The sequence below is a fragment of the Microcaecilia unicolor genome, chromosome 5 (genome assembly GCF_901765095.1).
Source record: "Microcaecilia unicolor chromosome 5, aMicUni1.1, whole genome shotgun sequence".
Classification (NCBI taxonomy): Eukaryota; Metazoa; Chordata; class Amphibia; order Gymnophiona; family Siphonopidae; genus Microcaecilia; species Microcaecilia unicolor.
This window is the reverse complement of record NC_044035.1, coordinates 25,029,177-25,055,400: the sequence shown is the minus strand read 5'-3', so window position 1 is coordinate 25,055,400 and position 26,224 is coordinate 25,029,177. Positions and strand designations below refer to the sequence as shown.

The window sequence follows — 26,224 nt, the reverse complement described above, 5'->3', positions numbered from 1 at the left end:
GGGGCTTCTAGCCTGAGCTTTTCTTGGTGCATGCATCTGCTCCATGCAGTGAACTTTTTTTTTTTTTTGGGTACCCCGCACTTTCCCACTCATGGCAGGCTCAATGCGGCTTACATGGGGCAATGGAGGGTTAAGTGACTTGCCCAGAGTCACAAGGAGCTGCCTGTGCCCGAAGTGGGAATCAAACTCAGTTCCTCAGGACCAAAGTCCACCACCCTAACCACTAGACCACTCCTCTGTTGCTACTATTTGAGATTCTACACGGAATGTTGCTATTCCACTACCAACATTCCATGTAGAAGTCGGCCCTTGCAGATCACCAATGTGGCCGCGCAGGCTTCTGCTTCTGTCAGTCTGACGTCCTGGAAACAGAAGCCTGCGCAGCCTTCTACATGCAATGTTGCTAGTGGAATAGCAACATTCCATGTAGAATCTCCAATAGTATCTATCTTATTTTTGTTACATTTGTACCCTGTGCTTTTCCACTCATGGCCAGAGTCCCAAGGAGCTGCCTGTGCCTGAAGTGGGAATTGAACTCAGTTCCCCAGGACCAAAGTCCACCACCCTAACCACTAGGCCACTCCTCCACTCCACTCATTCACATCAGAGCCCTCAGGTTAATATTGTCTGATTGATATATTGCAGAGATACTGGGAAGAAATCAGTACCCCCAAGTCAGCAGGAGTATAACAACGTGTGTTTGCCTTCCATCAAAATGAACCAAACCCAGTTTACAGATGAACGCTATTTAGATATGCATGCCCTGTAGTACACACAGGCAAGACCGAAGTGGGGCTCCTCCCACTTAAGTGGGTAGCTTACAGAGAATACTGTAAGTTACATGTTTCTGCCACATTTAGGCTCTAGGACTGTATGAGGGAGTGGGAGGTACAAGGCAGGGTTTCCTGCAAGACTTCCTTTACTGAGCTACCTTAACACAAGGAATAGCTTAGGTAGCTTGCTGAGTCAGGATGGCAGGGCTCAGAGAGTGTAGGGAGTTAAAAGCCCTCTGGCAGAATAGAACAGGGAGGCCCTGAGGAGAGAAGTCCTCCACTCTGTGCCTCCATCACACAAGTAAGTGTAAGCTGCAGAAGGTCCATTAAGATAGGCTAAGTTTATCCTGCAAGTCTGCTGAAAAGTGTAACTTTGGACTTTAGGACTAAGTTAGGCCTGCTTGTTTTAATGCTGAAGGATATTACTTTAAGTCTGGGATTGCAGGCCAGGGGCCAGCTGTTTGGTTTTTTTTTTTTTTTTTTAGAGCTGTTGACCTGCAGGAGCAGGCCATGGGGAGATTTCCTGAGAACACTGTCTTTGTGCTTGTTTATTTCTCCTCACCTGGAAAAGGAACAAGCTTACCTCCCTATATATTATTAAGTGCCTTGTGTTACTTTTAACCCTGTGTGTGTGGCTGTAGTTTATTAAGGGCCCTCTTGCCACAGGCTGGTATAAGTCATTGCCTACATGTTAGGTGTAGGTTACGCTTATATTCTCTAATACAACCTAGGCTCCATTATAAAATAGAAAACTATTGCACGCCTTGGGGTACCTAAGGTGCTTGGTTATAGAATTGCCCCCTTACTGGTTAGTAACTTACATTTAGCATGAAAATCTGGTTGTGGATCTTTTGTATAATCATGAATGAACCCTGTTGATATCAACAAAATGGTGAATGACTGTCCAGATCAGTGATTGTCACTATTTTTCTAGGGGGGGGGGGGGGTTGGCATGTGCTAAAAAAATAAATAAATATGAAAGCCAAGATCATTGCTGGATAAATTGTGGTGACAGCAGTTATGAGGATTCTGTCTGATGTGTTAGCTTGGTATTTGGAATATTTTGGGTAAAATAAAATCAACCCCATACACATCTCTTTTTCCTAAAGTACATCTCCCCCCACACACTTTCCTCCAACTCCATCCCAGCTAATACCAGTCTCTATCTCCATCCCCTTTACCATCCTGTCCCCTTCAAACTGGCTCCCCCCCCCCCCCCCCCCCATTTTAAATCCTCTTATATTAGCTCCATAGAAGATTTGGTGGCACAGAACATCTATTCTGTTTTCTTCTAGCAGTACCTGACCCTCTCTGGACGTTTTTGCTGCTCCGTGCCTAATCTCCCACACCGCCCTCGGGCTTATGAGCATAATAAAACAGGTTAGACAATGTGGCTAAAACTTGAGAACTGAATGGTGGAGGTAGAAAAACTACTACTACTTAACATTTCTAAAGCGCTACTAGGGTTACGCAGCGCTGTACAATTTAACATAGGACAGTCCCTGCTCAAAGAGCTTACAATCTAAAGGACACATGAACAGTCACTCTGATAGGGGCAGTCTGGATTTCCTGAAAGGTAAGAGGTGCCGAACGCAGCATTGAAGAGGTGGGCTTTAAGCAAAGACTTGAAGATGGGCAGGGAGGGGGCTTGGCGTAAGGGCTCAGGAAGGCTGTTCCAAGCATAGGGTGAGGTGAGGCAGAATGAGCGGAGCCTGGAGTTGGCGGTGGTGGAGAAGGGTAATGAGAGGAGGGATTTGTCCTGTGAACGGAGGTTTTGGGCAGGAACGTAAGGGGAGATGAGGGTAGTGAGGGGCAGTAGACTGAGTGCATTTGTAGGTAAGAAGAAGCTTGAACTGAATGCGGTATCTGATTGGAAGCCAGTGAAGTGACCTGAGGAGAGGGGTGATATATCGGTTCTGGCGGAATATAAGACATGCAGCAGAGTTCTGAACTGATCTGGATGTAGTACCACAAACAAGACTTTGGAGATGGGGAAAGGGAAATGGGACTTGATATACCACCTTTCTGAGGTTTTTGCAACTACATTCAAAGCGGTTTACATATATTCAGGTACTTATTTTGTACCAGGGGCAATGGAGGGTTAAGTGACTTGCCCAGAGTCACAAGGAGCTGCAGTGGGAATTGAACTCACTTCCCCAGGATCAAAGTCCACTGCACTAACCACTAGGCTACTCCTCCACTCAAGGAGTCAAAGGCCACACTTGAGGTCAGTGGGGGCCACTGCTGGCCCCTGGGCTATGTAATGAACACTCATCTAGATTGCACATGCTGTTCAAACATAAGCAGATTCCAGATTTGCTTTTTTCTTGTTTTTTTTTTTTTTTTTTTTAAACATAGGCTTGAGAGTCTACATTTTAAAACATTACAAAATAAACTGCTTAAAATCTTAAAAAGATGAGCTTTCAGTTAACATCCAGCCAAGTGCCAATTTCAGTGGATGTTAACTATGCAGAAAAACAATTTGATATAAATTGCTGATCAGCTAGCTAGAAAATGAAACTTACTAGGATAGATGAGCCCATCTGCCATTGTCTCCCCCTCCACCATTTTTCTGAAGCTGGTTTTAAATTTGAAGCCACCTTTACCAACAACAGTGATTTTTTTTTTTTTTTTAAGTCTAGAGACAAATTCAGCAGATAGGAAATACATTGAGAAGGAAGTACGGGTTTAAAAAAAGTAGTTACAAGCTGAAATCAAACCAGCCTATTTGAAAATTCTCTGCTAGCACTCTGGCAGGCACAAATCTAAACAGCTTCTCAATCCTCTATGAACCCCAATCAGGCTTTAGGCCTCAGTTCAGCACCAAAATGTTATTAAATGATGCTACTTGTTAACTTCAAAAACGAAATCTGTAAAGGCTGGAAAATCCTCCTCTTACAATTTTACATGGCGAGTGCATTTAATATGGTCAATCACATGCTCCTAAGACTTCCAGACAAAATTGGGCCATTAGTGGTGTTGTGCTAAACTGGTTTAAGGGATTCTTAACATCAAGTTAAAACTGGGCACCACAATATCCCCTTCCCTGGAAAGCAGACTGTGGAGTCCCACAGAGCTCACCAATCTCCCACACTTTTTAAACATAATGATGTTATCTTTAGCTAACACTCTGGAAAGGATTAAACCCCTACATATATGCTGATGTTTCAATAAATATCCCATTTGATCTGACAGAAATTACAAATATGATCATGGAGTCCTGGGCCACAGCATTCAAACAAACTCAAAGAGAAAACCCAGTATCAGGTACTAGCATTGGCTCATTGCAAGGAAACCTTATTTATTAATCTAAATGGAATAATGCAACTGATAGCGGAAAACTTGAAAAATCTTAGGAGTCACCCTTGCTTGCGAACTGACTTTTGAAAAACAGGTTGCGATGGTTACTAAAAAAAAATACTCAATACTATGTGGAAACAAACGAATAAGAGACTGCTTCCCCCATAGCTGTTTTCCGCATGTTGGTTCAAACAATGGTTTTGGCACATGTGAATTCCTGCAACAGAGTATATGCAGGCTGTAAAGATCTAGTCCTCAAAAAATTACAAACAGCACAAAGTACTCCTGCAAGGCTTATATATGGAAAATCAAAATTTGACAGGGTCAACCCATTACTGAAAAGTCTTCACTGGCTTCCAATTAAAGCACATATAGCCTTTAAACTATGCACGCTGGTTTACATGATTATTTATGGCCTTGCTTCAGGTTACATGGCAAATCTAAATCAACTCCCACTATTCAACTCCACCCAGGGAATGCGTAATTTTCTCTCTCTTCAAGGCCTGAAATACAACTCCATATATACATCTGATTTTAATTATCTAGGTACAAAAATTTGGAATTCATTGCCAAGACAGTAGTAGTTTGAACTATTTAAAATTCTGTAAACATCTAAAAGCCTTTAAAAAAAAAAAAAGGAAAAAATAGTTACTATCTGATAATTTTCTTTCCATTGGTCCCGACAGATCAATCCAGAGACTGGTGGGTTATGTCCCTCTGCCAGCAGGTGGAGATAAGAGAACTTCTGAGGCTCTACATGTGGTCATGTGCACACAGCCCAACCCTCAGTATTATCCATATCAAACAGTAGATAAAAAAACAACAAAGCAGTGGAATCAAATGTATTTATTGGAACAATACCCGACGTGGCCACGTTTCGCCCTCAGGCTGCGTCAGGGGTATAAACTATCAAAAGTGTATGTAAATATATCATACACACTAGTAGTTCCAAAACTCTAGTTCCATTTATCTGCTACTTCCAACTGATTCCACTGCTTTGTTGTTTTTTATCTACTGTTTTGTAAGCAGTTGTGTGCCTTTTTGTTTTTTTTGTTTTGTTCCATATCAAACAGTACCATACACAGATCACAAAATACTGCTTGCTAATATTGATGTCTCAGCAACCCAAATAACAGTACTGTAGTGTCTATATTGAAAATTAGGGGGCAAAGTCTCAACAATTGCGGCACCACCTTACAACCATCAGTTGCTCGCAAAAAAAGTCATCAACTGAAAACCCCCCATCAATTTTTTAATATTTTAAATTTTTTATTTTCTGTTACTCTTTATTCAGTCAATGCACTGTTTGCTTTAAATAGCAATCTTTCATAGAGTGCAAAATTACACTTATCTTGTAAGCTCCAGCTTGCGTGTTGATTCCAACGGTCCCGTTTCGGTATTCTTCCTCAGGGAACCATACTGCAAGACTTTTATGGATTGCTAATGCGTCATGCTGGAGAATTCAACCATGGAGAACGGCAAACACAGAAGAAAGCGGACCTCCGCAATGGAAAAACCAAAAAAAGAACACAGCAAAGGTGACAAGATGGATGATGCCAAACAAACTTCTATTGGACTCAGAAAAAAGTTCACAGCAAGAGTTTATCTATAATCTATTGTATATCATTTTAGGGACTCCTGAGGCAGGCCTGAATGGCCGAAACACGACTCGTGTCAAGTCCAGTTTTTTAAGAATAAACTCTCGCTGTGAACTTTTTTCTGAGTCCAGTAGAAGTTTGTTTGGCATCATCCATCTTGTCACCTTCGCTGTGTTCTTTTTTTTGGAGAATTCAACCATCCATCAATTCTCCAGCATGATGCATTAGTGATCCATAAAAGTCTTGCGGTATGGTTCCCTGAGGAAGAATACTGAAAAGGGACCGTTGGAATAAACACGCAAGCTGCAGCTTACAAGATAAGTGTAATTTTGCACTCTATGAAAGATTGCTATTTAAAGCAAACAGTGCATTGACTGAATAAAGAGTAACAGAAAATAAAAAATTTAAAATATTATAAAATTGATGGGGGGTTTTCAGTCGATGATGACTTTTTTTGCGAGCAACTGATTGTTGTAAGGTGTTGCCGCAATTGTTGAGACTTTTCCCCCTAATTTTCAATACAGACTACAGTATTGCTAGTTTGGGTTGTTATCCATATCAAAGCCATATAAACGTCCAACTCCCAATAGAGAGCTAGTCTCCTGTTTTTGAGAATTCAAGGACACCCTACAACCGCAAAAGCAGGAGGAACTCATGCAGCTCACAGCAAGTAAAGAAATTGCTCCAATGCACGTTAAACAAATAGCAAATCATCCAAAAACTGGAACTGTAACCTGAAACAATCAAGAAAAAAAAAACAACAGATATTCAGAAACTTCCAGGGAGGGCCTCTGGATTGATCTGTCGGGACTAATAGAAAGAAAATTATCAGGTAATAACTAATTTTTCCTTCCATAGCGTCCCACAGATCAATCCAGAGACTGGTGGGATGTACCCAAGCAGTTCTTAAATAGGGCGGGACCCAGATACTCCAGTCTGTAACAACCAAGCTCCGAATGCTGCTACATCCAACCTATTGTGCTTTGAAAAAGTATGCACCGAGGACCAGGTAGCCGACCTACAAATCTCTAAAGAAACCGAACTAGACTCTGCCACAGAAGTCGCCTGCACCCTAGTAGAATGAGCTTGGAGCTGAGCCGGCGGATCCATACCGAACGCGATGTACACGGAGGCAACAGCTTCCTTTAACCAACGCGCCACCGTCGCCTTAGAAGCTTGCTGTCCCTTCCTTGGACCTGCAAACAGAACAAACAAATGATCTGAACACCGGAATCCATTCGTCACTTCCAAATACCTGATAATAGCCCGCTTAACATCCAGACACTTGAGAGCTCGAAACTCCGCCGGATGATCCTCCCTACAAAAAGAGGGAAGACAGAGCTGCTGATTTAAATGAAAACGCAAAACCACCTTGGGCAAGAATGACGGAACTGGCCTGAGAGTCACCCCTGCCTCCGTAAAATGAAGAAACGGATCTCTACAAGACAAAGCCTGTATCGTAGAAACTCTCCTGGCTGAAGAAACAGCAACCAAAATTACTGTCTTCAACGTCAAGTCCTTAACAGACAAACAAGACAGTGGTTCAAATGGAGGCCGCTGCAACGCTTTCAGCATCAAATTCAAATTCCAGGAAGGAAAAATCGAAGTTTGCGGCGGGCGCAAATGATTAACCCCCCCCCCCCCCGCAAAAAACGAATATTCGGGTGAGAGGCCAACGACGACCCACGTAGCCAGCCTCTAAAACATGCCAAGGCCGCCACTTGCACCAAAATGAGTTCAACAACAGACATTTGTCAAAACCTTCCTGCAAAAAAGCCAAGATTGAAGCGACCGGAGCAGAAAAGGCTGACAATCCCGCCTCAAAGTGTGCCTCAAAGATCTGCCACATTCTAGCGTATGCTGTCGAGTTGGAACGCTTCCTAGCTCGTAACATAGTGGCAATTACCTTTTCGGGATAGCCCTTCCTTCTCAAACTTGCCCTTTCAATAGCCAAGCCGTAAGACCAAATGGAGAAGGATCCTCAATAAGGATGGGACCTTGACGCAACTGTCCCCGCCGAGCAGGCAGTCATAACGGTTTGCCAACCCGAAGACGCACCACTCATCCCAACGTCCTGCCTATCATGGGCCACGGTGGAAAAACATACAGCAGAACTGTCTAAGGCCAAGGCTGAAGAAGCACATCGATCCCCCAAGACTGGGGGTCCCTGCCGTGGCTGAAAATTTGTGACACCTTGGCATTGTCCGCTCGCGCCATCAGACCAAGAGCCGGAACTCCCCACCGGCTAGTGATCAACGAAAACGCCTGATTGGAGAGTTCTCACTCTCCTGGATCCAACATATGACGACTCAGAAAATCCGCTTCTGTGTTGAGTGTCCCCGCTATTTGTGCTGCCGAGTCAAGTGCTCCTCCGCCCATTGGCACAGGCACGCCGCCTCCTTGGCCAGAAGCCCACTCCTGGTGCCCCCTGATGATTGACATAGGCTACCGCAGTCGCTTTGTCGGAAAGAACCCGAACTGGCCTCCCCGCTCACGCATGAAAGGCCTGCAACGCGAGCCGAACCGCCCTCAGTTCCAATCGACTGATGGACCAAGAAGCCTCCATCTGAGACCAAGTCCCCTGTGCCGTGAAGCCTCGACAATGGGCTCCCCCCATCCTGACAGGCTAGCATCCATAGTTACCACTACCCAGTCCGGCACCGCCAGGGGCATCCCCAGACTCAACCTGTCGGCTCGAAGCCACCAACGCATTTCCATCCTGACCATAGGCTCCCATAATTGAACTGAGTAAGCCTCCGACACCGGAGACCAACGACTCAACTGGGATCGCTGAAGATGCCTCATGTGACTCCTGGCCCACTGAACCACCTCCAACATGGCTGCCATGGATCCCAACACCTGAACATAATCCCAGGCTTTGGGTGCTGGACTGTTCAGAAGACTCTGCACCTGTGTCTGCAACTTCAACCTCCGGGTCTCTGGCAAGAAGACTCTGCCCACACAGGTGTCGAAAAGAACTCCCAGGTATTCCAAGGACTGAGATGGAGTCAAATGGTTCTTTTCCAAATTGACAACCCATCCCAATGACCGCAGTAGGGTGATGACTCTGCCTGTTGCCTGAACGCTGTCCATAAAAGACGGAGCTCGTATCAACCAGTTGTCGAGATAAGGATGCACCTGCACCCCTTCCTGCTGAAGAAACGCTGCGACTACCATCATAATCTTGGAAAACGTCTGAGGAGCCGTAGCTAGACCGAAGGTAAGCGCCCGGAACTGAAAGTGTTGACCCAGCACTGCAAACCGATGTTGAGGCGGCCGAATGGGAATGTGCAAGTAAGCTTCTTTGAGATCGAGGGAAGTTAAGAAATTCCCCGGGCTGAACTGCGGCTATAACGGTACGCAGAGTTTCCATGCGAAAGTGACGCAATTGCAGAGCCTTGTTTACTCCCTTGAGATCGAGAACCGGATGAAAGGAGCCGCCTTTCTTTGGAACCACGAAATAAATGGAACCACCACCTAGGCCGCGCTATGCCACTGGAACGGAAACCACAGCCCCCAATTGGATTAGATTGTCTAACGTCTCCCTGACTGCTAACTTCTCTTCTTTAGAGATTTGCAAGGAGATTCCATGAAAAACTCTAGCTTGTAACCGTCGCGTATGGCCTCTAGCACCCACTCGTCTGAAGTTATCCTGGCCCACTCCCTCAGAATAAGGGACAGTCGTCCACCTATTGTACCTGGAAGATGGACCAAGGCCCCATCATTGGGTATGAGAGCCCGAGGTGGGCCTGGATGCCGCGCCGCCAGGGCGGCGCTCTCCTCGAAAGGACTGCTGTTCCTGAGGAAAACGTGGCTTAGAGAAAGCCACCGACCTGCCTGGGAGATAACGCCTTGCATCACGAAACCGGGCCCGAGAAGGACCCGCGCAAGACGACCTAGGCCTATCCTCCGGCAAAGGCTCAAACGCCGAGCCTTAAAGTCTCCTAGATCCTTGACAATCTTGTCCAAATTGTTGCCAAACCAGTGACGAAACCACAACCATCTGTGAGCCACCACTGAAAGGGCTACCTCCTTGGCCGATGCCCGAAGGGCATCATACAACAAGTACGCCAAATACGCAAGACCGGCCTCAAGCAAAGGCAAGTTTGCCACCAGCTCCTCCGAGGAGGCCGCTTTCTGCACCGAAGACAGACATGCTCTAGCTGCATAGGACTGAAAGACCAATGCCTGCATGCATAATGCTGCCACCTCGAAGGAAGCCTTCAAACTTCGTATCCTGCAGGTCCTTAAGAGCTGTCCCGCCTTCCACCGGTAATGTAGTTCTCTTAGTCACCGCTGTTATTAAAGAATCCACCGTGGGTAAACGTAAATCTCGTTCCCCTTCTGGAAGCGGGTATAACCGCATCATGGCTCTCGCCACACGCAACCCTGCCTCCAGAGTGTCCCATTGCACTGCAATGAGTACCTTCATAGCATCATGAATGTGAAAGGTATGGGACGGCCGTTTAGTCCCCGACATAATCGAGGGAGCTGCTGAGGAAGAGACCCCGCTGTCCGGCGCTGAGATATTTAATATCTCCATAGCTCTGACAATCAGGTTCGCCATTTCGTCCTGACGAAACCATGCCGCCGTGTGATCATCAGACCCCTCCGACGGAGAATCCCCCTCCTCCAGCAATTCAGAGCGGGTCAGTTGGAAAACTTGACTACCGACACAGACTCCGAATCTCTTGAATCCAGGCACTGTCGCTTAGGCAAAGAGGACAGGCCCCCCAAAAATTGTTCTTGCGAAGCCCCTAAGTCCCCTTTCACTGCCCAGGACACCCCCCCGGATCTCTTTAATAAAAAAGCCCTGTGTAACAACAGGACAAACTCGGGGGAAAAAGGAACACTCGAATGCTTTACACCACTGTCTCCAAACTGAGACCCCCCCCCCCCCCACAGGCAGGGACACGTGCTACCGAACCGTGCCACCGGGAGGCTCTGAAGACTCTCTCCCATCCAAAATGGCACTTGTCACTCCTCCATGCGGCGAACCCGGAGCTAGTATTCTGCCCCCCCCCCCCCCCCCGGCTCCAGCTGATTTAAAATCAGCTGTTTTATGACCGCGCTCTCCAGCCACAGTGTCCGACGCCAGCCGCCCCTTTAAAGGCGTAACGGCGCCAAAATCATCCGCCGGCGGGCGTGAGGCTTGACGCCCGGTGCCAATGGGGCCGTTGTACCTGCGACCCGATCCAGTCACTCCCGCCCCGCTGCTCCCTGCACCGAAGAGGTGCGGACAGGCATCACACGTTCCTGACACTGCTCTCCAGTTCCCACACAATGCTAAATAGTAGTAGTAGTAGCAGCGTTGCACTGATTCAGACGGAGCTGCCATGTGTCCTAAACAATCCCAGAACACCACACTCCCCAAACCGGCTAGAACAGCTCTCCCAGGCTACACTGCAAAGATCCCTGGTTACTGTGAGTGCTACACCCCACTGTGTTAAAGTTATTGTTTTTTTTTTTTGGGGGGGGGGGGGGGTCAGGAGAATAAGACTCGCGTGCCCAGGCAAGGAACCGGCGGGAGGGGGGAGAAAGGGAGGGACCTGGAACCACAAGGTATCCCTGCTCAGCAGAAGCGAGCCCTCAACCCCGTGGGTACCTCAACTCATCCCGAGGGAACGGGCAAGGAGTCCCAATCCAGAGCTGCAGTTATTTTTATTTTTGTTACATTCGTACCCCGCGCTTTCCCACTCATGGCAGGCTCAATGCGGCTTACATATTGTATACAGGTACTTATTTGTACCTGGGGCAATGGAGGATTAAGTGACTTGCCCAGAGTTACCTGCCTGTGCCTGAAGTGGGAATCGAACTCAGTTCCCCAGGACCAAAGTCCACCACCCTAACAAATAGGCCACTCCTCCACCTGCTAGATAGACCATCCACCTGCTAGATAGAGAGAATACTGAGGTTGGGCTGTCTGCACATGACCACATATTCAGCCTCAGAAGTTCCCTCTATCTCCACCTGCTGGCAGAGGGACATAACCCACCAGTCTCTGGATTGATCTGTGGGACACTATGGAAAAAAACACTTCTATGAAGAAACTACATAAGACGCAAGCTACAGTTAACATTTTTCCCCAATCTCTGTCATTATAAAGTGTTAGAGATTAATTGTTAAACCCGTATTGTAAACCACAACAGATTATTATATAATGTGGAGTATAAATGACAAGGAGAAATTACACCTTACCTGCTAGTTTGCTTTCTTTTAGTCCCTCCGGACTAGCCCAGGATTGGCTGATGGGTTGTGCACTCCTTCCAGCAGGTGGAGACTGATAAGTTCTGACTCTGGGAGCCAATAAGAGCCCTGGCCATGTGACCACAGACTCAGTATATGCCTAACAAAGCAGGAAAGAAAGAAAAAAAAAAAAAGACCTATCTTCTGTTGAACAGAGAAAAATCACAGAGCAGCTCCACTCCGGAACTCCCTGAACAAACCGGGGGGAAAAAAAAAATGAACACTAAGGGAACACTGGCCTCGTGTTATGCGGGATGGGACGACTTCCCTATGAGGAAAGGCTAAAGCAGCTAGGGCTCCTCAGCTTGGAGAAGAGATGGCTGAGGGGAGATATGATACAGGTCTATAAAATAATGAGTGCAGTGAATGGGTAGATGTGAATCACTTGTTTACCCTTTCCAAAAATACTAGGACTAGGGGGCACTCAATGAAGGTACAAAGTAGTAAATTAAACAATTAGAGAAAATCTCTCTTCACTCTTATGTGTAATTAAACTCTGGAATTTGTTCCCAGAGAATGTGGTAAAAGCAGTTAGCTTAGCAGGGTTTAAAAAAGGTTTGGATAACTTCCTAAAAGAAAAGTCTATAAGCCATTATTAAGATGGCCTTGGGGAAAATCCACTCTTTATTTCTAGGATAAGCAGCATAAAATGTATTATACTGTTTTGGGATCTTGTCAGGTACTTGTAACCTGGATTGGCCACTGTTGGAAACCGGATGCTGGGCTTGATGGACCTTCGGTCTGCCCCAGTATGGCGATGCTTATGATCTTAACTTTCACACAGGGCTATGGAGTCAGAACACTAAACCTCTGCTCCAACTGATATTAGGCTTTAAATTTTTTTTTGTTCTGATCTAAAGCTCTGGTAAATATAACTTTAGATCCAAAACAAAGATAAAAGTATAAAATGATACATCTACCATATATGATTTTTATTTTGAAGCTGGAGTAGGTACACTTTTACCAACTCCACAGCTCTGGTTTCACAGAAGACACTTTTAAAAGTATTCACACACTAAGGTGACCAAATCATCCCATCTGATGTAGCTCTTTCGGCTTCATGGTCTGAAACAGCAATGAAGGTCAATTTGGGCTACCTGTGAAAAACCCAGCCCCATCTATAAAAGACATTTTAAGGACACACATGGTCACAGAGCAGCACATTTTCATCATCAGATTGACTGGGAAAACCGAAAATATAAGTAGAAAATTCTTCAGAAGAAAAAAAGAAACTGAATAGTTCTGAGTCATGGTAAGCAGTCTAGTAAGTTTGAAAAATACTATACGAGATTCTGCAAAGCACCTGTGAGTTGGAATGGCCACTTTTGGAAACAGGATGCTGGGCTAGATGGACCACTGGTCCGACTATTCTTATGTTATATAGCCCATAACTGCCATACAATTTTAGTGCTTGTGATCAAATTGCCAACATCTACCTTAATATACTATTTTTATTTCACTCAATTACAAAACAATCTAACATCACCAGAAACAAATGACTGTGTTCCTCCTTCTTGGTCCGGAAAAGGCCATGCCCTATTTCTCTCATACATCACACACAGCATCTTCAGCTTGTCTTTATACATCCATAATCATAGATGTTAAAACATTTTATTTAATAAAAGTTAAACATACAAAACTGAAATTCACACTGTCATAAAATTACTCTTCCATTAATTGAAGAACTTTTTTCCTCTCTTTATTCTATATTATCTGTTGGAGAACGGAGGTTGAACATAGCTGGTGGACACTTTCACCAATTAGAGATGGTGACCTAGGTAACAGAAAACAAACACTGAGCGAAGAAAAAATGATGGAAATATATAAAAACATACCAGCTATAGAAAAAAAAAACAGACAAGGTAAACAGTCAGAATTTATGAACAAGAAATAGTTTCTTTCAAAATGGAAAATATTTAAAGTGCTCTTGCTCATGAACTCAGACTTAATTTTACAAAAATATCTAAACATTGTTTACAGGGCTATACATTAGCTTTTTTTTTTTTTTTTTCAATGCAGCACAGACTGAAAAAAAAAATACAAACACAGGTGAAACAGTACCAGAGGAACGCAGTCAAATACAAGGAAATAAAGAAGGGACGTTATGTTTTTGGACACACGATTTCCCAAACATCCTAACAATAGCTTAAGCTATCATACAGACAAGGAGATCATGGATCCACACAGCTGGCAGCAAAAGTATAGAAACAGGAGAAAATTAGTCAACTACTAATTCGGACAGGATTCAGGCATATTCACAGGGAAATGAAGAAGGATTTCTATGATTGGGGGGAAAAAAAATTCCTTGATGTTTGATTCAATTGAAAGTTTTCCAGTCCCACAGTCTGCCATGGCACATGTCACTCAAGTCTGCAAGCAAGATTTGGAAAGTTCTTCAGCTCAAACAAAAAACAAAACAAAAAAGAAACAAAAATCCTAAATACCAGTACGGGGAAAATAATTCAATTTCACCAAAAGTCAAAGTGGCTCATCTCATCTTCTGAAGCCAACAATGTCCAATTGTGCCTCTTCCTTGCATGCTAGCAAATAATTTACTCTTATAAAAATATAATGGTAAAAAGGTAACTGTAAAGCCCTGCAGAGATGACATTTCTGTTCTTTTCTCTCCCAGTTACTGAGGCATCAAATGCCTGACATTGTATTTGGACGTGTCTTGGTACTGTGTCATAGGCTTGTCTGCAATTCCACATGTCCCCACGCCGACCTTTCCTGTTACACTTTCAGGAGAGGCAAAGATACTTCTCTTTACCTGAAAGGGAGCACAAAAACACACAGTTAACTTACTGGGATCAGCTGTCAGAACTAATTCTTATTCAACAAAACATGCAGTCAAGCAAGATCACTCAAGCAGTCTGATTTCCTAAAGCTCAATAATGCATCCAATGGTACAGCAACTTTCATCAAAAAGAGTTCAAACAGTACTTAAGAAACATATGATATCCAGTGTCACTGCATGACTAGTGGTAACGGACAAGTGAAATATTATGCTGTGCACTGAAGTTCTTCACAAGTTATGATTGCTGAGTTCCACTTGTCTGTACATACAATCCCCAATATCTTGTTATTAAGATAGCACTAATGGGATCAGTCTCTCAATGCAATAACTGCACTCTAATACTAATTAACCAAAGGTCAGAGACTACGGTAAAGACGAGACTAGAACCCACAAGAACTATATGCTCTCAATATCTAATACCAATTCCTAGTCAAAGACTTATCACACGCAAAAGCAAAGAAAAGAAAAAACACACCAGTCTATAACTACTATACAGTCACATTACAGATGGGCCATATGGGCACAGGACTACCAAGGAGGCAGGTGAAATGGAGGGGAGGGGAGGGGAGGGGAGGCGGTGTAGGGGCAATAGAGTCATTTTATCACTGGGTGATGCACCATAGTACTGCAGTGATACAACTGATATGAACTTGATTGTTTTGAGATCTACACGCGCCAAGTGTAAGTGGTTTGAAACTTTAGAAAAAAAAAAAAAATCAGAGTTGTAAAATGATCTCCTCCACCATCGCTACACAACTTTGTCCCAAGGTTCAGTGCTGTGGCCAAATGCTACCTCCTTTCCCCTAGAGTTTGCAGTTTCACTTTTCTCACCTGGGTTGGCTTTCACATGACGAGAGCGAGTGATGTCACTGCATGTTTATTAAGAGCCAGCAGTCCTTACCAGTTACTGACCACTTTTCCACTACATGCTGGACTTTATTGTTGGGAATGTCTGTACCTCTGAGTGGCTCCCGAAAAGGTTGGGAACCACTGAAGCTATGGGGAAATCACAGGACCTGCCAGAAAATAAAACCACTCCAACTCAAACAGTTTTAACATATTTCTCCTCATTGCTTTAAATGCTATACATGTGGGAAAGCAGCAGCCTTTCCAATTTCCAGAGGGCATTGTAAACTAGAGGAAATATTTTGCTTCCAGATTTGAAAGGCACAGTCATTAAAGTGCAATCTCACTTGCTTGCAAGTCCAAGCACTCATGTTAACTGGTGTAGATACTGGAATGCTATCTGTTGGATCTTTCAAATTCTTTAACTCGGGCCTTGCAATTATTACAACATGCTGCAGCTAATGTTATAAGCAACTAGTCCTGTGAGTAGATTACAGTGATGCTGAAAACACTTCTATGGCTTTCTATCGTCTAGCATGTTTAATTTTAAAGCAAGAAAAAAAGAATGGCCTGCCTTATTTGAAAAATGCATTAAAAGAATATGCACGTGCCCATTCCATTGTTCAAGGAATAATGCTTCTTTATAGCCCCTTCCCTGAAACATTTCATTTAACAAACCCACAACTGGGCTTAAGTTGCAGGTCCTCACATTTTGGATGCCTTAACCCTGGCACTAAGGCAAGAGGAAAATGATCTATCATTTAGAAAGAAACTGAAAGCCTTTGTTTTTACAAGCTTTCGGATCCGATATAAGCTCACATTCTGGTACTAGTTTAGTTTGCCCAGCTGGGTAATAGTAATATGACTTTTTTTGGCATTTTATTATAGATTTTTTTTTGTGGGTGTTTGATTTGTCTGTTTTTAATGTATTAAATTGTAAATGTTTCAGTTTTCGTGAGCCACTATGAGCATGATATACAATTGAAGTACTGTATAAGCATTAAAAATAAAAAATAAAAAAAAGTTCTATTTATCTTGGGACCCACTTACTTCTTGAAGGGAACAAGGGTTACCGATGCCCCACTCTGCAGCTAGAATATTTTTAACTGTTCTACATATCTTTAAAGAAATACTGACAAAATATACAAACCTGGCCTTTTTTGTTCTTAGAATAAGCTTTGTTATTAAACTGCTGCCATTTTACTTTTTGGTCTTCTCTTTCTTGTTCAAGTTCTTTTATTCTCTGAGCTTTTTTCAAAGCCTTTTTCTTTTTATATTCTCGTTGCTGGGCTATCATTTCTTTTCTGTAAGAAAAAAAAATTTCATAAAAATGTATTAACAATTCAGTCTCCTTGCTGCAACGCTTAACATGAAAAATGAGAGCAAAATCAAAGCAATGGCTGGCCAGTTAACGATTGTCCTTCAGTGCTAAGATTTATTTTATTTTTGTTACATTTGTACCCCGCGCTTTCCCACTCATGGCAGGCTCAATGCGGCTTACATGGGGCAATGGAGGGTTAAGTGACTTGCCCAGAGTCACAAGGAGCTGCCTGTGCCTGAAGTGGGAATCGAACTCAGTTCCTCAGGACCAAAGTCCACCACCCAAACCCCCTAACCACTAGGCCACTCGTTGCTACTATTTGAGATTCTACATGGAATGTTGCTATTCCACTAGCAACATTCCATGTAGAAGTCGGCCCTTGCAGATCACCAATGTGGCCGCGCAGGCTTCTACATGGAATGTTGCTAGTGGAATAGCAACATTCCATGTAGAATCTCCAATAGTAGCAACATTCCATGTAGAATCTCCAATAGCATCTATTTTATTTTTGTTACATTTGTACCCCGTGCTTTCCCACTCATGGCAGGCTCAATGCGGCTTACAAGTGGCAATGGAGGGTTAAGTGACTTGCCCAGAGTCACAAGGAGCTGCCTGTGCCTGAAGTGGGAATCGAACTCAGTTCCTCAGGACCAAAGTCCACCACCCTAACCACTAGGCCACTCTTCCACAAACAAAGGTAGGATGGGCAACATTACAAAAATAGCAACAGGGCCAGGGCATGTTTTTCAAGCAGAAGAATTAAAACCAAGGGCAGATGGGTGTGTGCCTATCTGTAAACTGTTACCTGTAAAGTCAATGCCCACTCATACTGAGTACATTAGAATTTTCATAGGCAAAGCTTACTAAGACTACACTAGTGAAAGTCTACATTTCCCCTGGGTTCCAATACATTATAGTAAAGGTATGGCTTAATATACTTATTATATACTTCAAAAAACTTTCCATATACATCTTCCAAATTCTTCACACTCCATTCTTTATGCCACGACCACCTTTGCTGGCTGGGCCTGGGCTCCCCAAAAGCTGCCATTACTGCGTCGCTCACACATATGCCCAACTTCTTTCGATACAATTTTACAGGTTTATTCATTACCAGTCATAAAAAAAAAACATTTTCATGATCTTACTATGTATTGCACGTGTTTCTGATGATCCAATATATATTAAAAAAACTTTTCATAATCTTACTGACTAGTAATGAATAAATCTGTAACATTGTATCTAAAGAAGTTGGGCATATGTGTGAGTGATTGATTGGCCCCCTTCATGCGACTGAATGTGGAATAGTGCATTAAGAATCTGTAGTAGATACTACTGTGTCACTGGCAGATTGTACGTCTTTTGTCTACTCAACTCACTCGGTAGCAAAGCCAAACTTTGCTCAAACAAAAAAGCAACATATATAGTGTGATACATATGCTTATACACAGATCGACACATGTATATAGATGGAAAGGTAAAGGTATAAATATACATTTCCTCTTAAGTACAGAGAATCACTCACTTGGACATAGGTTTGCTGCCACTGTCCTCTTTCGCTTTCCTTCCCTCCTCCACAGGTTTGAGGTTGAATAAGGGCGTGACCTCTGCATTCCCATAGCCACTGAACGTGATAGCAGCAGTGCCATTCTCTTCATCTATCTCCTCAATCTCTGCTTCATACCACCTGCAAAGATATCATGGCTGTAAGCATGTGAGTAAAGGTTTCATACTCAGCCCTTACAAGACCTAGACCAGTGGTTCCCAAACAGTTTTCTGCCAGACTTTTGGCATCTTACAATTTCCAGGACCCCTTTGATTTTTTTTTTTCCTCTAATCCACACTCAGATTTCATCTTGGTAGTATGAAAGGCTTCACTAATTATTTTCTGGAACACATGATTATTGCAAATCTCATCAGGTAAGCAGTGGTGCTCCTCACACACAGCAAGATGCCACTATCAATGTGTTTTCAAGATCGATGCAGACCTATCAGGGTTTCAACGTGTAGGTAGGTCCCTTCATTTTTTGGAGCAGATTTATGGATTATATTTTGATCTGTATGTTATTGTGGGTAAATTTCATAGGGTTTTTAAAGAAGGTTTTGTTTAATGATTTTATGTTTATTTTTATTGTGATCTAACAAGGATTGAAGATCATGCAGAATAAGAATAATGTAAATAAATTTCTTCAGCTTACTTTGTCACTGGCACTTAAAACCAGTAAGGAGCACTGGTAGCTACATTTGCTATGAATGTGTACCAGAAAATAAGTGACCTCCCCCAATTCACTTTCCTCAGGACTTTTTTTTACCCCAACTTCTATTTTCGTTTCCTCCTTTTTCTGCTTTCACCAACTCTACACCTTTCTCCTCCCCACATCGTTTTGCTTTCTTTTCCATGGTCTCTACCCTTCCTTAAGTATGCTTGTGATACCAGTATAGATGGCTGCTTCTGCCATCATTCCCGCTCTATATAGGTACAGCACTGCCAAGGGGGAAGCAAGAGAGTCATTTTATCCCTGGGTGCTGCACCACAACATTGCAGTGATGTAACTGAGCAGTCTGATCAGCTGGTGGAGGAACAGTATATGGGCCGTGAAGTGTAACATTCTGCCATGGTCATAATCAAGGAACCTCTTGGTGGCACAGAGATGTTGTTGGTCCAACTTAGGCCCCCAGCGTCTCTTCACCATTCAATAGAAGAAACTCCAAGTTCCTGGACATTAAGTTGGGAACCACTGATCTAGACTACAACTCTTATAAAATGTCTACATACAATAATAAATACATTTCTTCTAAACACTACTTTTTGAAAGTTAATTGCAAGCATCAGAATTTTATCTTTTCATAGAACATTTTTTTGAGAGTCAGATTGCTGACAACGGTTCCTACACAATCTACTGTATAGAGAAGGAAAATGTACATTAAAAAAGATAACTGCTTTTAATAACAATCATCAAATACTTTGTTTTATAGAAACATTTTGATATATATGCCCCATGTATATAGGTTCCACTGTCAGAAAACAGAGGGAATGATAATCAGCGAGGTTTAAGTGGGTAGGCAAGGCTCCTGCCCTCTTAAACAACAATAAGGTGGCCGTCAGCCAATACCTAGCAGCAGTTAATTGGTTCCAGTTAGTGCCTTGGCGGACCCGAAGTACTGCAGGTGTTGGCAATATTTAAATAGGCAGACAGGATTGCTTTTTATGCACGTTACGGTCTCATTAAGTATGCGGGTATCAGAACTGAATATCAGACAGCATCTGCATATCTTCCAGGTTTGCCAAAGACCAAGATATTCAATGCCAGTTCCCAGAAATGGCATGGCTCTGAATCTCTGGGTCTAATTTAACCAGCAGCATTCAGTATTTAAAAAACGCTGGCCACCACCTGCTGAATATTGACCTGAGAAAGAATAGTGGGGCAAGAAAGATATAAATCGGCAGGACTAACCTCTTCCCACCTAGGAGAAATATCAGCTGATCATGAACTACGCTACCTTAACAGCTCCTGCGTGCTGCCCTCAGATTACAGCTGTAGAGGAGTGGAGCTGTGGAGCGCAGAGAGGCCACACTCCCCTGGATGCCTAGATTACAGCTGTCAATGTGAACAGCAGTGGGATAATATGGAATCTGAAGACCTAGTTTTGGCAAGCATAGCCTGACAGGCCCAAAGGAACACACCTCTTGGTATGTCCCTGAGGATGCAAATTAGGATTCTATCAGGATGCTATTAGAATTGTTGGGGCTTTTGACAATGTCTGTCTGTTGTTGTCAGTTGCGATTTTATTATTTTTGACATTAAGGCTGGTTAGGATTTAACAGTGTTTCAGAAAATAGTTTACTATCTTGCTTTATGAAGTGTGGTTGGAAGGGGTTATTTATACTTTTTTTGGGGTTTTTTTAGAGTGTATATTAGAAGGAATAAATGGAAGCAGTTGTGTGTTGGACGATGGGAGGTATGCAAAATGGAGATTAAATCTGAAGTTATATGGGAAGAATATCAATGAGTGGTCAAAGTTTCTACATCAGGTTTTGATATCTGAAACAGCAGGGCAGATAGTTACTCAGGACAACTAGCTTTGTTTTTGGGGTTTTTTTTTAACAAACATGGCTAATTGAAGCTGTGGCGATAGTTTTTCAGAATTATTGAGAACGTATTTTGGATAGTCCAGGAAGGAAAGAATGGTGGTAAAATGCAACAAAACAGATACTGTTATTACAGTATTTCAAATACAGACTAGTGCTGGGTAAAATAATGGAAACTATAAAATTACAGAACACATAAACAAACATGATTTAATGGTAAAGAGTCAGCTTGGTTTCAGCCAAGGAAGTCTTGCCTCACCAATCTGCTTAATTTCTAGAAGGCATGAATAAACATGTGGATAAAGGTGAGCCGGTAGATGTATTTACATTTTCAGAAAGCTTTTGACAAAGTTCCTCATGAGAAAATTAAAGAGTCATGGGATAAGAGGCAATGTTCTGTTTTGGATTAGGAATTAGTTATTGGATAAAAAACAGAGAGTAAGGTTAAATGGCCATTTTTCTCAATAGTGTAGTGCCAAAGTGATCTGTACCGGCACTGCTGTTATTTAACATTTATAAATGATCTCGAAATCAGAACGAGGTGATTAAATTTGCAAATGACAAAACTATTCAAGACTGTTAAAAGAAAACCACATGGACTGTGAAAAATTATAAAAGACCTTAGGAAATTGGAAAACTGGGCATCCAAACAGCAGATGAAATGTAATGTGGACAAATGCAAAGTGATACACATTGGGAAGAATAACCTGAATCTTAGTTATATGATGCTAGGGTCCACCCTGGGGGTCAGCACCCAAGAAGAGATCTAGGTGTTATTGTAGACAATACACTGAAATCGTCTGCCAAGTGTGTGGCAGCGGCCAAAAAAGCACATAGGATGATAGGAATTATTACTATCTAAAGAATAGGATGATCCTCCACACACCGCCAAGGACACTAAGGTCCTCCCAAGGACTTTCACTAACTACACCCTCTCCAAAAGACATTACACGATGGGATACCCGCAAGCGAGCCTTCTCCGGAGTAGCTCCCAAACTCTGGAATGCATTGCCTGAAAGGCTCCGCTTAACACAAGGCTATCTCTACTTCAGGAAGCAGGTGAAAGCTTGGCTCTTCAACCAAGCCTTTAATGGAAGAAGTAACTAACTTGTTAGTCTCACTCACACAAGGAGTGACTCGGGCTGCACATACTGCAGCAGGACATGTTTATCCACTCCTCCATGTGCAACTTTCTTCAAATCAGTCACCTTACTTTCTAATTCTTCCTACTTTCTTACCCATTTATATGTTACAACTTTGCCTTACCCTTCACTACCAATTATAATGTTCTATTACGTATTGTGTTGACATTGCTAGTATACCATGCCATACTTTGTACTGTTTTCGAATATTGTTACTGCTGTAATTGCCTATTGCTCATGTTTAATCTATTCTTACTGTACACTGCCTTGAGTGAACTCCTTCAAAAAGGCGGTAAATAAATCCTAATAAATCAATAAATATCAGGAAAGGATGGTAAATAAGACAGAATACTATAATGCCTCTGTACTGCTTCATGGTGTGACCTCACCTTGAGTACTACGTTCAGTTCTGGTTGCCGTATCACAAAAAAAGATATAGCAGAATTAGAAAAGATATAATAGTAAAGTGGATGTAACTCCTCTCATATGAGGAAAGGCTAAAGAGGTTAGGGCTCTTCAGCTTGGAAAAAAGACAGCTGAGGTCTACAAAATCCTGAATGGTGTAGAACGAGTAAAAGTGAATCAATTTTTTACTCTTTCAAAGTACAAAGACTAGGGGACACTCAAGGATGTTACATGGAAATACTTTTAAAACAAATAGGAGGAAATATTTTTTTCACTTAATGAACAGTTAAACTCTGGAACACTTTTACCAGAGGATGTATTAACAGCGGTTAGCGTATCTGGGTTTATAAAAAGGTTTAGACAAGTTCCTGGAGGAAAAAATCCAAAGTCTGCTATTGAGACAAACATGGGGAAGCCACTGCTTGCCCTGGGATTGGTAGCATGGAATGTTGCTATTATTTGGGTTTCTGCCAGGTATTGTGACCTGAATTGGCCACTGTTGAAAACAGGATACTATTCTTATGTTTTCTCAGGGTAACTCACTATCTCTACACTGAGTTTATTTAGGAAATCAAATTGGCAAGCAAGGGCATACACAGTGGTAGCACCAGAATTGGAGATTCCTGAGGGGGAGAATGCCACAAATTTTGGAAAACCTTATGTCTTAAAAGCTTTTCTTTTCCTCTGATAATAGTGTTTAGGAGTAGAGAAGCAGAATTAAAACTTGGTGGGAAGACTTAGTTATTAACAAGTTTGATAAGGGTTTTTTTCCCCATTTCTTTTCTAATTTTAGATTTTACTTTATTAAAATATTTATCATTAGAACTATAACAAAAGCAGTATCACAGAAGACAAAAAAAAAAAAACACTTAGCATTGTAAGCTGCCTTGAAAGACTCTCAGATGTATAAACATTTATAAATGCATAAATAAAAATACAGAATGTGACACTAGCAAAACAAAAACTTGAGTCTGGAAAAAAAAAAACCCCCCTCAAATGTTCCTTGTAACATTTGTGTACTTCGTCTTTTTTTTTTTTTTGCCTAGTTTTTTTTCATCTAGTATTGCATTCATTTACAAAAGTTTTGGGACTCTTCCTCTCATTTCTTATTTGCAAACAGGAAACAGCCCCAGGCTATTTCCTTTCCTGATATACACTTGAGTTTTATTTTACATATTTTTCATTTGTATTTTGTAACTCTAATAAATAATGACATTTGTTAAATAAACTGTGTATATATATTTTTGTTTTGTTACATTTGTACCCCGCGCTTACCCACTCATGGCAGGCTCAATGCGGCTTACATATTGTATACAGGTACTTATTTGTACCTGGGGCAATGGAGGGTTAAGTGACTTGCCCAGAGTTACAAGGAGCTGCCTGTGCCTGAAGTGGGAATCGAACTCAGTTCCTCAGGACCAAAGTCCACCACCCTAACCACTAGGCCACTCCTCCACTGTTGCTACTATTTGAGATTCTACATGGAATGTTGCTATTCCACTAGAAGTCGGCCCTTGCAGATCACCAATGTGGCCGTGCAGGCTTCTGCATGGAATGTTGCTAGCAACATTCCATGTAGAATCTCCAATAGTATCTATTTTATTTTTGCTACATTTGTACCCCGCGCTTTCCCACTCATGGCAGGCTCAATGCAGCTTACATGGGGCAATGGAGGGTTAAGTGACTTGCCCAGAGTCACAAGGAGCTGCCTGTGCCTGAAGTGGGAATCAAACTCAGTTCCTCAGGACCAAAGTCCACCAACCTAACCACTAGGCCACTCCTCCACTCTGACTTTATTCTTTGCACTGATTATGTTCCAGTACTTTCAGCCAGGTTATGGTCCCCATCTTTTGCTAGTTAAGTCTAGCCTAAATTGGAAAATTCTTAGCATTAGCAGAAATTGCTTTAAAATTGATTAAAACTGGTTTGCAAATGTAACAAAATCCTAAGCTCAGCATATCTGTTAGCTAATGTCATCGTGAAAAAATGTTCAGCATTTATATGAAGCCCTTTACAAGCTGATTTCACCTTCTTTGCTGCATCAGTACAGTATAGAAAAAGAACAAAGAAGCACAGAGAGGAGACAGACAGAAACACTAAGAGGCTTTTCCCATCCTGAACGGAGACCGTTAGAACTCGCACAGAAACAGGGACTAGCAAAAACACTTACCAGGAGAGAAGAAAACCTTGCTGAAACAAACAAAAAACCCCAACAACAACAAAAACCCTTATCTGGAGATCTACCACTTGCAGGAGAAGATGGAGTGGGGGGAACCTGGCATCACCAGGTGTCACCCAGCTCCAACCAGTTTCTTTTTTTTATTTTTTAAAGAGAAAAGGAGCAAAGATCCTCCAAGTGAAAATCCTCTGCTCAACTAACACCCAGCAGACTTCGGTAGGAGCTGGCTGAAAAGCACCACGGAAAAGCTGCACTGTCCATCAACCATCTGCTTGGAGACAGAGAAAAATACTGAACATTCTGGGCTGCACAATACCTTAAGTGGCACAGCACAAGAACTATTCTGTCCCTGTCTCCTTCTGCTGGTTGATGGATATAACCCACTAGTCTGGACTGGTCTGGTATGACAAGGAAGAAGCCCTTTACAAGTTGATTTCACCTCCTTTGCTGCCCCAGTAGTGTGGTATTAAATTTTTCGTTCTAGAAGGCAAAGGACTGACAAATTGTCTTATGGTTTATTCAAACTTTATAAAATTGCCCTTCCCGACAATCATGACAGCAGTGTACAATAAAATATGCAAGAAAGCAGACAGAAAAGGAATGCTATAAAAGTAAAAAGTGAAAAAGAATAAGACCAACCCTAGTATTCTCCAGGCTCCACCCATATCAGCTGTCATACTGCTATAAGCCTTGTCAAAAAGAAGAATCATCAAGGCTGATTGTGATGGCAAAATCTCACCTGATTTCTGCTTTAAAGAAAATGCTTCCTTCTGGGTTTTGCAATTATTTCCTACTGCTGACCAAACTACCAATTTAAGTAATCACTAACCAAAACTGAGTAGTTCAGAACTGAAATAAAAGCTCTTACCATTGTACTGTATTATTTCATGTTACTGTTAATTTGTTTTCTACACTTACTGTCCATCTTCACTCCAGACCGACATACACTTGTCCCCGACGTTCCAGCTGTGACTGAGCTGAGCGGCAACAGAGCTGTCTGAATTGGGCAATGTTTCTGAAGGTTGTGAGGACAGGAGGTCTTTGGTTAATTCTATAACTTCCTAGAAAAGGAGAAAAAGGGTTGCTGAATTATCGTTAACTGTGAAAATACAAACATTCTATACACACACCATAGCACAAGTATCACCAATACTCAAATTACACATACTGAAACTTTTTCAATCTATTCCCCCCCCCACAAATAAGGGAAAAACTTCAAAAATGAATTCAGCAAGATTCCAACATTATATCAAAACTGGGTGTTCTATTGCCAAGTTTTTTTCTTTGCACAGAAAAGTAATAGGGATACCAGGTTTTTTTTTTTTCAATTCAATTTTAGTGCTATTTATGCCATTTTAATGTGCACTGTAAAAAAAAAAAAAGCACATGAAGTACAACACCCCCTCCCAACCTCCCCCCCCCCCCGCATTTAGGGTACACAGTAAAGCAAAGATACTTACCTGTAGCAGGTATTCTCCGAGGACAGCAGGCTGATTGTTCTCACATGTTGGTCGACGTCTGCGTCGG

General features: G+C 42.5%; 1 protein-coding gene across 1 annotated transcript in view; it reads right to left on the bottom strand.

The window, feature by feature from the left end:
- Positions 1-13,911: 13,911 nt before the first annotated feature.
- Positions 13,912-26,224, bottom strand: part of SMNDC1 (survival motor neuron domain containing 1) — a 34,537-nt gene continuing 22,224 nt past the window's right edge. The window contains exons 3-6 of the mRNA XM_030202768.1: positions 25,616-25,758; positions 18,407-18,568; positions 16,711-16,864; positions 13,912-14,687 (exon numbers count right to left, since the gene is read on the bottom strand). Of these exons, the coding sequence (XP_030058628.1) occupies positions 14,550-14,687; positions 16,711-16,864; positions 18,407-18,568; positions 25,616-25,758 (597 nt within the window). The 3' untranslated portion in view covers positions 13,912-14,549. The remainder of the gene's footprint in view (positions 14,688-16,710; positions 16,865-18,406; positions 18,569-25,615; positions 25,759-26,224) is intronic.